A 13,693-nucleotide genomic window follows, 5' to 3' on the forward strand; every position below is an offset into this window, starting at 1 on the left:
TCAGTCTCAGAGGAAACTGTTGTGCAAGAGTGTGAGTCTCTCTGTGTCTCTTTCTTTGTCTCTCTCTGTCTCTGTGTGTGTGTGTGTGTGTGTGTGTGTGTGTGTGTGTGTGTGAGACATCTCTCTCAGAAGGAGATGCCAACTGTTACTACAAATCATCAGAAGACAATGCGGCTGACTGTGCCTGAACTATCGGGTTGATATTCACATATAATCCGCAGCATGAAAGTGTTAAGTGGACTATTTGGTGGAAGTGACCAAATAGTCGGGAGGAGACGGGTGATAATTTTCTTGTTTCCTTTTGAGACTGTATTTTAATTACTTTACTCCCTTTTCCTCCCTCCAAGTACTCTCTCCTGCTCTGATTTTATACTGTTAATACTGTGTTTCTTTTCTGATGGAAAGTCTCTGTCTATCAAAGTACAGGCTGCAGCTGGAGTGCCTAGTTGCTAAAATTTGAGAGCATTTTGGAACCAGGAGAAAATAGAAAGAAAGAAAGTCTGTGGGATAGCAGCAGGGGGAGAGATGATCAAGACACACTGATATATGTCTGAAAATATCACAATGAAACCCATTATTTTGTACACTACATTAGTCTAATGTAACTGTACTTCTGGCTACTTTATTGGATTCTTATATCTACCATCCTTCTCTACCCCAATCCCTTCCAACCCCCAACACTAGGAAGGTGAGAAAGGAAAGGGGGCGTGGAGCTCTCTAGGCTACTTTCTGCTGATTAAATGTGTCCAGTTTCTTGGAGCAAGCTTGATCTTTGCCATCCTGATATGCAGTTTCTTCTTCCCATTGCTTTGAGCACAACCACTTGACAAAGGGCAACAACAGGAACCAGTGACAGCAGGGGAAGCAGAAGGCTTCTCCTCTCTCTGGGCTCTGGCACTTACACACCCTCTGAAGAGTTCCCAGAATTCCAAATGTAAACTACCTTCAGCAGGGAAAATCATGCTCCTACCAGAGCACGAGACAAATCATAGTCAGCTGCTGTGAACAATCCGAAGCAGCCCCACAGTCCACACCTGGGATTTAAAACAAACAAATATATTCCCATAACTAACTGGGTTTTAAAGAAACTAAAATTGTCACTACAGTTTAAGGAACTGGAGAGATAGCCCAGTAGTTAATAGTACTTGCTGCTTGCAGAGACCTGAGCTTAATTGTCAGCACACACACAATGGCTCACAACCATCAGTAACACTGCCAAAGGATCCCACACCCTCTTCTGGCCTCTGAAGAACACTGCACCCACGTGGTACACACAAACTCATGTAAAAACACATATAAGAATACGTTAAAAATTTTAATTTAAAAGTCAAAAACAAAGAGAACTGTAGTAAATTTAAGTCTCAGCAGAGTACCATGACTTAATTCTATAACCTCAGCCCTTGGGAGGTAGAAGCAGGAGGATCAGGGGTTCAAGGCCAGCCTCAAGTACAGAGCAAACTCCAGGCCAGGAAGGAGTTCATGAAACTGTTGAAAATAAGAGGTCCTGGGGCTGGAGAGATGGCTGAGAGCTCCAGTTAAGAGCACTGGTTGCTCTTCCAGGGGACCTGCACCTCAATTCCCAGCATGCTCTGACCCCTTCACATAGCCACATGAAACACCAATGTACATTAAAGAAAGAAAAAGTCCTACAGATTCAATAACATACCTTTTGCGAGAGTCTTCGTAAACTGCAAAGTGCTACGTGGAGGTAAGAGAGAATTGTGCCTCAGCAGGAGCTGTGGAGAACGCCTTCTCCTGCCTATCTCTTGTCCATCATTGAGTGAGTGTCCACGGAGCAAGGCTGTTTCCAGTCCCCCACCCCACCCCCATGAACCTCCATCTCTCCCAGAAGCTCTCATCCAGCAGGGGGATTCACACAATAAACCTACTCAGTACACCACATAGTATGGAAGAAAGAGATAACTGTCCTAAGAGAAGAAGACTACCTGGTATGGTAAGACTATACAGAGTATAGAGTAAGAATTTTGATCTAAAAAAAACCCCCAAAAACACGTGGGAAAATGATGTCTGGGGCAAGACCTCAAGTTGAGGAAAAGAAGAGGAGACAGAGACGGCCATGCCGGAAGCAAAGCTGAGGGGCCAGAAGGCCTACAGTTGGAATGGTCAGAGAGACTGACAGGCCTTGTCATGGAGGGCCTTTCTGTGTAGAGTCTCTGGTCTTATTAGCTACTCCATGCTCCTTGATTTACAGGCAAGAGGGCAACTTTTCTGCGGTTCACTGACATCTTGCAAAGCAGTCACACAGAAACAGGAAACCCCAAATTTCCAGTGTATGCAGATGATGCATGAGATGTAAAGCTATTTAATTTTAGTCCGTCCCCTCCACCCCCACCCACCCCCAGCGCCTAACACTGACACTCTGGCATCTGTTGGCACACCATCAAAGCAGGTCATGTAAATGAATGGAAAGATGATCTGCCAGGCAAAGAGCAAACTTTGAAAGAGTTGAGCCCAAGGCGGTGCATCCGGGCTCTGGAAGGGAACTCCCTTTAGATGGCCTAGCCACGCCCTCAGCTCACTCGTCCGTCTCACCCCCCCCCCCCCTTCCCCCGGCGCGCACACAGTGTCTGCCTCGAACCCGCACTGGCGTGCTCACAAATTCGTATTGCACAAAGCGCATCCGTGGGTCCCCAAGTACTCCACACAGTGCGGACACACACACTCCCCTCGCACACACTATGTCTCACCTTCACACTGATTCTCAAGTCCATGTACTCCCACCTACCCTTCCTCCCCCAGTACACACATCACAGACTCAGGCGCTTGCCTACAAGCTCAAGTTCTCCCGCCCCACACCCACGCATGCGCACGGGCTCGGGGGCGGGGGGGGAGGGGAGGATGGGGAGCATGCGCACCTGTGGTGGCTCTGCCCTGCAAGGCAGCTGCTCAGGTGGGTTAGGGATTGATGGTGCCTTGTTTGGGAGGCTATGGGTCGGAGCAACCGTGTGGGATTCACTTGTTTTTATCCCGCGAGCTTGACAAGGAAGAGGGGGAGACCCGGGAGGGCGCAGCAGAGCGCTCGGAGAGCAGGGTGACCGGCAGGATACCCTGACGCTGGGGCTACTGTATGAATCTCTGCGCCCTGACGGAGCAAATGCGTGAACTTGGGATCGGTTCAGCTGCACAGCCTGGGTGGCCAGGTTCTGTCCATTTTGATCTGGGGGCACTGTCCACTGAGAGCTATGAATTGCGTGAAAAGAGAAGAGGGACTTAGCTTGAAAGTGCAGCACTTGGGAAGCTGAGGCCGGAGGATCGCAAGTTGAGGCCATTCTTGGCTGCTGTGTGAGATCCTTCCTCAGAAGAGGGAAGAAGAAACCATGGTCAAATACTCTGGCTCTGCTATTTTCTGGTGTTTCGCAGCCTCGGTTTCTCTGCCTGTGAAATGAGGAGCCAGACTTTCAGAGCAGGCATGGATTCTCATCTAGGCGGACTATGGACTGCCAGTCTGACAAACACTGAGAGTAAACACAACAGACCCAGTTTCTGCTTAGGTGCAATTTGAAGTCATCTGGGAAAGATACCCAACCAGAAGTTAAACCCACAGAAATTCAGACTGATTGTAGTGAGCTTTTGAAATAAAATAATGAGGTTTTGATTTCATTCAGAGCTTCCTGTGTTCTGGACATGGGTGCATAAAATAAGGCTCCGGACCCCTACCCTCCTCTTAGTTCCAGTATGTTCTTTTTTGTCACATGAACCATTTGACTGAGCCTTGGAACTTTAGTATGTTGGAAAACCACAGGAAGCAACGGTTGGACCATAACAAAAAAGAGTACATAATAAATGTACCTTCCCCACAGCATCATTGTGGGAGAGAAACACTGGGTGAAGTGTTAGCCTACTGCCAGGCACACATACATATTTGCTGGCAGAATTGTCTAGAACCCCACCTTAGAGAGATGAGATCTGAATCCTGGCCTTGACATCTCTACCTGTCAGACCTAGATTAAGCCTTTGACCTTGCATAGGCAGGGGCTCTGCTCCACAAACAGCTGAGGTGATGGCACCTTTTTCTAGGAGGGCTGCTGGGATTAAATGTGTTATGTGGGCAAGGCTACTTTGTCTCCCTGACACAGAACACTCTTGAAGAAGGTGGTCTTGTGAGGACCATTATACCCTCAAATGGAGCCCTCCTTCATACGTGGGTGAGCATACAGCTGTTTACTTGGGGGAAAGTTTCAAAGTTTGGGATACAGCCCCAAGTAGGGAAGGCAGGAATGGGACTTTGGACTAGGTAGGGAGTGGGATGTGGTGTGGTATCCCTGGCACACCTCAGGTCCATGAGGCTGCTGCCCAGAAACGGAAGGTTGAAGGAGCCAGGGAGAGGGGCTCTCCAGGGTGGGTGCAAAAGCCTTGAAGCCTAAGGAGGACAAGTCTGGGAGAACTTAGCCCTGAGCTGAAGCCACACCCAGAGCCTCTGATGGGTCTGCTCTGAGGACAGCTGCAGAAGCTGAGCAACAACAACAATAATAATAATCAGACTTTAGGCAAGGCGGGCGAGCAGTCCTTAATTCCTCACAAACCGTCAAGGATGATGGCTTTTATTTTTCTTACTTCACATATATAAAAACTGAATTTCTTCTTTCAGTGTCTCTGGCTTCATTTCAGCTCTCTCAACTCAAAGAGAGAGAGAGAGAGAGAGAGAGAGAGAGAGAGAGAGAGAGAGCCTCTTCAGGGCTCTGTGTGTCCTGTCCCTGAGTTCTTTGATGGTCTGAAACTTATTCCTCAGGGTCCTGGCAGATCTCATTTTAAATGTCACTCCAGGCATCGATTTTTGCCAACACCCAGAGCTTTCTTTCACACTCTCATGGCCTTCCGTAACCTACCAGCTCTAAGTTGATTTGTTGATCCATTTAATAATGTATTGGGCATTCCCAAGGGGCTGGCCTTGTGTGCTACTGAATTCTCAGCTGAGCCTGGCATATAGTAGGTGCTCAATACACACATTTGGGGGTGGGGAAACAATGCTGAGAACCAAGCATAGCCCCCTTTGCCCATCAGACAAGTACTCCACCACTGTACTTTTCCATTTATCAAAGAGTTGAATGAGGTTGGGTGGGTGGGGCAGTGTTAAGTCAATCACTTCTGGTTCCAGGATGGGAGGAGGAAGGAGTAGGCCTTTCTCAGTACTTGCTCAGGCTGCCTGTCATGAAAAATCTGTAGGATCTTGGTGGGGTTTTTGTTTGTTTGTTTTCTGGGACAGGGTTTCACTGTGTAGATCAGGCTGACCTGGAACTCACAGACACTCATAGGCCTTAAAGGCGAGTGAGCGCTACCACGCCCAGCAAAACTGGGTTACTTTGGATGTTTTTATAAAAGCTCTCTAGGTGTTTTTGGTAGATGACCAAGCTTGAAAACAAAACAAAACAAAACCAAACAAACAAAAAACAATGAGAAAGGCTGAAGAGTTTCTCAAGTACAAAGGTCCACTCTCCATTGGGTTAAAATGAAAAATAAACCTGCAGGGTCCAAGGGCTTAGACTCCTCATCTGGCATCCTGGAAAGAAAAGAAAAAAATGAAAGTGGGGGAGAGAAGGAGGAGGAAGGGCAGAAAGAAAAGTGTTTTGATCCCCATAATTCCGCAGCTGTATCAGTCCAATGCTTGCAGCAGCGAACTTGGGCTGGAGGGAGTAGGGAATTGGTGTTCGGTGAAAAACTGCCCCCTGCCTTGCCTGCCCCCCCCCCCTACCTCCCCTCCCGGTCTTTGCGAAGGCGCCTTTGCTGTAAAGAGAAGCCAGGCTGAGAAGTGCCAGAAGCCCTGGAGCGGGAGGGAGGGAGGTGGGGCATTTGCTTCAATTATCCGGATAATTGTCCCCACCTCAGGCCTTTGTTACTAGAACGAAACAATATTCTATTGGATACTGTCTCGGCCTTTTCCTCGGGCTCCCCGTGGTGCCTCGCACACGCTGGTCACAGAGTAGGCACTCAATAAATTCATGCCAGTGACAGAGGAGCGCTTTGGGAGTGGGAGAGGGATGCCTGCTTAGAATTTGAAGGTGGGCAAATCTTAGTTAAGGTGAAGTGGGGGCGGCGTGGGGGGGTGTATTTGCTGCCTTCAAAATTCTGTTCCTAGGGCCAGAAGGCCCGGAGGAGACAGACAGGCAGCTTTTCCTGAAATTCTGAGCCAAACCGCTGACTCTTTTCTCAGAAGACACCCCCTCCCTTTCTCAGAGAGGGCTCGATTGAACTCCTGCAACTGTGTGGAGCACAAAGGGGAATTCAGGTCTCTCAAAGGCCCATCTACTCTGAATAAACACCAGGCAGAAGCAAAAGCACTTTGGCTACTGCCTCGGCACAGGGTCTGCAACCTGTTACCTCTCTGGATTGGGCCACGTCCCGATTTACATTAAAAGCAACATCACTAAGGCCTTTCAGTAGCCCCTCGCTCAGCCAGTGCAGGAATGTGGGGACCGGGACCACTGCTTTCAAGGTGGGGAGGGGAGAGAGAAGGCATTTGCTAATTGCACCCTTGCCTTTAATGAGATTCTTTTCCTCCTTACTAACTCGCTTGCAGGTTACAGCCTTATCTGGGGACCCACGTTTTCCACTCTGGCTCCACATCCTGGGAACAATCGCCACTCCAGAGCCTGAATGGAAAGCGAGGGCGCCCCATTTCTGCTGAATGGCTGTCTCAGTTCATCGGACGCTGGAGGGCTTTTGATGGCCTCAATACAAGTTACGCCCAAAGAGTGTCTCTTTGGTCAGATCGACAACGCTTGGTTTCACGTTTGCAAGTTAAACGGGCCAAAACCCAGCTGAAACTCCCACGCCAGACGCCGGGCGACATTTCCCTCCATCCTGCACAGAGCAAAACTAGGGAAAGGGACTGGGCAGGGGGAGGGAAGGGGGGCTGGCAGGGAGGGGGTGTGGAGGAGAGTGGGTCCTGATTCTCAGTAGCAGTCTAGGAGTAGATGGGGGGGGGGTCGGGGTTGGCATTTTTCTTGTTTTGTATTTTTTTATTTTTTTAATTTTGCTTTGCTGACAGCTTTACCCGCAACAGCAACAATAACAAAATAAACTGAGAGCATTTTTTTTCCTTGTCTTCACCTAGGTAGCTGCTTTCCTCCAGCCCCTGAAAACTCGACTCCTTCATAAAATCAAAATTTATGATTATTCAAATGTTGAGGACTGTGAAAAGAGAGAAAATTAATATTGCAGCTGTTCTTCTGATTAATGAGAGATAATTGCTCATGAAAAGTCACCCCTGTGGCATTTTGTTGTCTCCTGGATCTTTGTTCTTTTCCACTATTATTGAGGACTTTCTTGAAGACTAAGCGGTTCTTTTCAATTTTTGGGTATTCAGAAAGGGTTGCCTGGTTACAGAGAATGGGGAAATCTCGGGCTATATCGGGTAAGATGTGCCACAGACAGCAATACCACAATGCCACTCAGAGAAAAGGATGGATACAAGTTAACGATGCGCTTTCAATAAAACATTCATAGACTTGTTCACGCTTTGATAATGACCTCATTAAACGGAGCTGGGGGCAAGTAAGTCCTGTCTCCTGTTTGTGTTCGGCTAACAAAACCCAGCTTTGAGATCATTCATCGCTTTGGAAACTAATATGAAATCAATGTAACAGGAGCAAATAAATCCGAGGCAACCCAGCCGCCGACTCCCGGCTGCCCAGATCTGCTTGCAGCTTCAGTTGGTAACTGGAGAACTATAGAGGCCAATGCTAAACCAGGGGTTGGGGGTTGGCGGAGGATTGGACGGGGGAGTACTTTGAAGGGGATACAGAGGGGGTCGCAAAGTGGGAGTTATGCCTGAAAATAAAAACCCAACGGCTAAGCACATCAACAGGTCAGGGCACTGGGGCCCGATGAAAAAGCCATGCCACTTTGCCCGTGAAAGGAAGTTGGAAAAGAAAGAAGATTGAGAGGGGAGTGTGAGGTTTGTGTCAGGTTCCATCACAGGCACTGGGGCAGGCAGGGGGTGGGGTGTTACTATCAAACCATTTGAAAACTAGAATCCAAGTGTTCAAGTCTTAAGGCTGAGCTGGAAGGAACCCAACCTCAGAGCCCAGTGGCAGGAAGGCACTGTTGTTCTTTTTACAGCTGCTTTGATTTTTTTTTTTTTTTCCCTAACTGGAAGGCAGGATGAAGATGCTCTGTCTTGGAACAGGGAAAAGCAATTTTGTTACCTTTGCCTTTGTAACACTGCCTCCTACTCAAGGGAGACAATGCTGGCCCCTACCATCCTCAGCAAAAAAAGAAGGAAGCAAAGGGTTTCCCCTCCCCTTAAAAGAACTAATTTTCTCCTTGAATTATGAAAGTAATGGCTAAGGTAACAGCCTGTACTCTGTACCAGAGTGCTTAATGCCGAATAAATCCTTCCACGTGGCTCCCCGAGTCCTGGCAATTAGAGCTCATTACAGGCTCATAAGAGCCCTCATTTTAGGGCATACTTAATGGACGATGAAATTTTATCAGACAGAATCACTGAGAAATAAAATTGTGCGCTGGGGCAAGTGCAGTGGACAGGTCTTGCCAGTCTACGGGCCTGCTCAGGAGGAAGCCCAGCACGGGGTCCTCTTCTGCTCAGAGCAGTTTGCAGCGCTGCTTCAGGAGCAAAGGTTGCAACTCTGCCCAGGCTGTGGAGGGTAGGCTGGCTTGGGGTGATGGTAGGAGGCAGCGAGTGGAGCTGACTTTTCTGGAAAGAAAGGGAGGGAGAAGACAGATGTAGAGGACTGAGGAAAAGAAAGAAAGAACAGAGGTGACAGGAGGAGATACACCTCCCCGCAAATATTTGTTCTTGGTGGGTCTAAGCAATCAGTGAGGGACTTTAGTGAACAAATCTCTCAGACACAGTTCAGCCTTCAGCCTCAGTCAGACCTAGCCTGAAGCATCCCCCTGAAGGCAGCCATCAGCACCCCCTTCCCTCCCAGCCCCCCCTTCCTCTCAAGATCCCTTGACTGTGGACGTTGAACGCATCCACAGTCCAACATAAACCAAATAACATGTAAGCTGTCTGACTCTAATATGAATGGGTTTGTACAGGAGAGCCATTTCCAAAACATTAACAGAGCAATTCTTGGAAGCACACTAGAAGTCACAGAGAATACTGTCTTGCAAGTCCCCCAGGACTGTAGATAACCTACCTACCCAGAGAAAGAAAGAGTAAAAGGCTGGTTTCTCTGGGCATCATCCTATTGAAGCCATTGTGCAATATAGGCCTTAAACACATATCCCGTGACTGGCTGGTGGGAGAAATAGCTCAACTAAGGACACTTGTTGCTCTCTGGAAGAAGACCTGGGTTTGGCTCCCAGTACACATATGATGACTCACAACCAAGTTCTAGGGGGATCTGATGGCCTATGGCCTCTGAGGACACCAGGCACAAATGTGTGCACATCCTTGCATACAGACAGGCACAACCCTCCTCACTTAAGTAAATCTTTCAACATAAATAATAACCTGCCACAAGCCTATCTCCGTTTTTTGAGCTCCAGTATCCTTTTCCCAGTGTTAGAAAAGACTTGTAAAGAATACAGGAGCTGCTTGCTCTTCTCCAGTGGAAGGAGAGAGTAGGTTGGCCAGAGCTGGGCTGGCCTATGTGGGCTGGATGAAAAGGAGGAGCTTTGGAGGCTGTCTAGGCAAACCTTGCAGTGCAGAAGTAGTTACAAGTGAGCGGGGACCCCGTGCTCAGCCCCGAGACTCCTTAATTGTTGTCACAAGATGTTGGATTAGCACATTTCTGAAATAGCTGTCTGTTTACACTCAGGAGACCCACCGTCCACTAACCACTTTCTAATTGAATTCTAATCACATTCAAATAGCTCAATAACCAGCCTCAGCTGCAATTCATAAAACTTTAATTGCCATCCATAAATCCTGGGCTCCCTAGAGTGGGGCATCCCTACAACCCAATTATACACTTCCAGCAGGCAAGAGAGGGGTGGTCACAGAGATGGAAAGGGGAAGAGAAAGACAGGACAGAGACAGAACCCTGAGCCTCCAACTGCTGTTCCCTGCCCTTGATCTTCAAGTTAACTGTCACTATTGTGAACTCACACTTGAAGTTAGCCATTTTGGTAAAAGGACAGGGGAGAAATTGCTGTCACCTCTGTTGCCTTGACTTTCCCTCCAAAGACATCTAGATGGCAGCCACCTAGCAGGTAGGTGCACAAGTCTTTCTGAGCCACCAAATGGAGGTCTGCTACTAAACCACTCCTTAGATACAGGCAGGATTCCGCCACTAGCTGTAGCCCCTTCTTTTACTTTAGGACACAAAGATGCAATAAGCATCAGTATTGAGAAGGGTGGGGTGGTGTTAGCAGGAGATCACTTAGACCAAAGGCCTCCTCCAGCTTCTACCCCAGTCTCTAGCAGAGCTGGTATTTGGTCCTCTCCAAAAAGTTCCCGGTGAAGTTTAGTGGAGGTTGGGCTTGGAAACTATGTAACTGCTTGAAATAAGAAAGGGTTGACTCTTTGCAGAAGGCAGAGCTGCTGGTTAGAAAGATGCACAAGGAAGGATTAGTGGTCTGAGTGACCTCAAGAGAATACAAGGACATTTGAGAACTGATGTAGCCTGGAGTGCTTGGTTTCTAAGCTGGGTTGTTACCCGCCAGACCTTGGCCAAATCTAAAAGCTGGGGAGCAAGGGCAGTTATGAATGTGGTGAGCTTTAGACCCGGCCGACCTCCACTCCAAGGCTACATACAAGGTCCAGAGCAGAACTCCCAAGCTTTATTCCCCAGCTAAGGCTGGCTCCTAGGAGCTTAAATGCATTGGTTATCTCAATTTAAATGGCTCGGAGGTCCCCACCTGGTGCTCTCTGCAGTGTGTCACTGTGAAGCGTTGGACAGAGGCCCAAGCGAGGGAGGAAGGTAGGCAGAAGCTGGATCGCTGAGATTTTCTGCCGAAAGAGTGATGGAGGGAGAGGAGGTCGATTCCTAGCAAAATTAACAGACCCTACACTTAGCGAAGTCTCCCTCTCCCCCTAGTTCTTCCCTGCCTCCCCCCACCCCCACCCCCACCCCTCCGCTTCTGTTGTGACTCGGGCAGCCTATCCCGAGGGTGGGGAGCTGCCGAGGAGTCTGAGCTGAGCGGTACTCCGCAGCATCACGTGCCGCGGTGGGGGCTATAAAATCCTGGAGCCCGGGCTCCGGGCGGGGGACGTGAGGACCAACCCTCTCCAGGGACCCCTTTGTTCGAGTCCCAGACACCTCAGCATCCCTAAGGACTTGACCGCCCGCGTGAGCCCAGCTTTCCGGACAGAGCTCAGATCGCAGAAGGAGAAGAGGGGACGCAGCAGCCCGCAGGACAAGCCATCCATCGACATGTCGCGCTCCTTCTACGTGGACTCACTAATCATTAAGGACTCCTCGCGGCCAGCACCCTCGCTGCCGGAATCGCACCCAGGGCCGGATTTCTTCATCCCACTGGGCATGCCGTCCCCGTTGGTGATGTCAGTGTCCGGGCCTGGCTGTCCGTCCCGCAAAAGCGGCGCTTTCTGCGTGTGCCCGCTTTGCGTCACCTCGCACCTGCACTCCTCTCGCCCGCCCGCAGGAGCCGGTGGCGGAGCTACGGGGACCGCAGGGGCTGCAGTGGCGGGCGGCGGGGTGGCTGGAGGCACCGGCGCTCTACCTTTGCTCAAGAGCCAGTTCTCTCCCGCTCCTGGGGACGCGCAGTTTTGCCCACGGGTGAGCCACGCACACCATCACCACCACCCACCCCAGCATCATCATCACCATCACCAGCCCCAGCAGCCCGGCTCGGCTGCAGCGGCGGCCGCGGCGGCGGCGGCGGCAGCTGCGGCGGCGGCGGCTCTGGGACNCCCGCAGCACCACGCACCTGTCTGCGCCGCCACTACCTACAATGTATCGGACCCACGGAGATTCCACTGCCTCACCATGGGTAGGGCCGGGTACCTGCGCGCCTCCGGGGAAACAAACTTTGAGCCGTCAGGGAAGGAGGTGGGAGTCCAGGGGCTGGGTGTGGAGGGATGTGGGATCTTCTGTGGAACTGTTGAGATCTTTCCCCGGAAATTCCACGGAGGTGGAAGTTAAGGAGTCAACCTCTTGGCGAGGCCTTGTGCACTTAGCTCTACAGGTGCACAAGTGTCGCGTGTTATCTGAGCTTTGGGGACCTGGATCAGGACTTCAGAGAAATAGGAGGTTAAGCTGACTGAGACTTGGGGTGGATGCGTTTGAAGCTCAGTGTGGCATCTTAGCTTCCCGGTTGGTTAAAGGCTGTCTGTGCCTTTGGCTGAGGCTGCTAGCTGGTTCGCTTTGCTGGGCCGAGACGGAAGACAGACAAGGGGGAGAAGGCAGTAGATGCAAATTCCACTGGAGTCCTTTAACTTAAAATCCAGGACATTAAAGGCCTTAATTCTCATGAACGTCTGTCTTTCTTACACTCCCAGACAGACCAGGGACAAACATGGATGTGTTGGGTTAGACTGGGTTCTGGAGCCGCGTTCTTTCCAAGGGTTGTCAAGTAGAGTGGGGTCACTTTTTTTTCTTTCTGCGATTCATCATCTCTCTGCTCTCTTTTGGGTCCACAGGAGGCTCCGATACCAGCCAAGTACCCAACGGCAAAAGGATGAGGACAGCGTTTACCAGCACGCAGCTCCTGGAGCTGGAGCGAGAATTCTCATCCAATATGTACCTGTCCCGACTCCGGAGAATCGAGATCGCGACATACCTGAACCTGTCAGAGAAGCAAGTGAAAATCTGGTTTCAGAACCGTCGCGTGAAGCACAAGAAGGAGGGGAAAGGCGCTTCGAGGAACAATCACACAAGCTGCAAGTGCGTGGGTAGCCAGGCGCACTATGCGCGCTCCGAGGACGAGGACTCCTTGTCCCCCGCCTCGGCTAACGAAGACAAGGAGATTTCCCCCTTGTAAAGGCAGAGGCTCCTTCTCCTGCTACCTGCTCCCAGTACCCCGCCCTCCTCCTCCCCCCCATCAGCACAGGGACCAAAGTTCTAGTCCATTGCCCTCATTCACCTGGAAAAGAAACTCTGAAAAGTCCGGGGAATTCAATGCTGGGCCCAACTTTGAAGCTAGCTCCTCTTTATCTGGGATTCCACTCAGTTACGGATTGTTTTTTGTTTGTTTGTTTGCTTGCTTGCTTTTTTTGTTTTTAATGTAAATATCTAGAATTTTAATCAGTCTCATATAACAGGAAAAACCAGGGTTGATTAAAGTTTAACACTGTATGGGGGGGAGGGGTTGGTTGAAGCCGCATGTCATTTGCCCCCCCTGTCTTTTCAGAACCTGATGAGAAGAGGGGTTTCTTTATTGTTTTTGTTGTTGTTTTAAAATGAAATCATTGAAGTTGCCATTAATATAGAGAGTTAAACTCCGTCGTAGGTCTTGTTTTCTGAAAATTTTCATGGGGGAGAATTTTAAATCCAGGTCTCTGGAAGTCCCTTTGTATGTGAATAGTTTTATATAAAATACATATTTATATTTATTTAAATAAATGAAACGAAATAAATATTTTTTAATTCGTGGTACTTGTCCTTATCGCCCCCACACACACACACACCATATCTAGAGACAGTCATGGAGGAGGGACTTAGGGGTTAAATACTGACTGCAACTTAATGTGGGTCACTCAGCTGATGGAACTTGGAACTAAAGGTTTTGTGGGTAACAGAAACTTCTTACCAAAAAGACCTTCAGTCCTCATTTGAGGTGACCCACCAGCTAGTGAGCCTTTCAA

At 49.4% G+C, this 13,693-nt stretch overlaps 1 protein-coding gene across 1 annotated transcript; it reads left to right on the forward strand.

Annotated features, from left to right (window-relative positions):
- The first annotated feature begins 11,149 nt into the window (after positions 1-11,149).
- Gsx2 (GS homeobox 2) lies at positions 11,150-13,480 on the forward strand. The gene is made up of 2 exons (XM_021163814.1): positions 11,150-11,880; positions 12,530-13,480. The coding sequence occupies exons 1-2, from the start codon at positions 11,304-11,306 to the stop codon at positions 12,868-12,870; spliced, it is 918 nt and encodes a 305-aa protein (XP_021019473.1). The 5' UTR covers positions 11,150-11,303; the 3' UTR covers positions 12,871-13,480.
- The last annotated feature ends 213 nt before the right edge of the window (positions 13,481-13,693 follow it).

The sequence above is a fragment of the Mus caroli genome, chromosome 5 (genome assembly GCF_900094665.2).
Source record: "Mus caroli chromosome 5, CAROLI_EIJ_v1.1, whole genome shotgun sequence".
Lineage (NCBI taxonomy): Eukaryota > Metazoa > Chordata > Mammalia > Rodentia > Muridae > Mus > Mus caroli.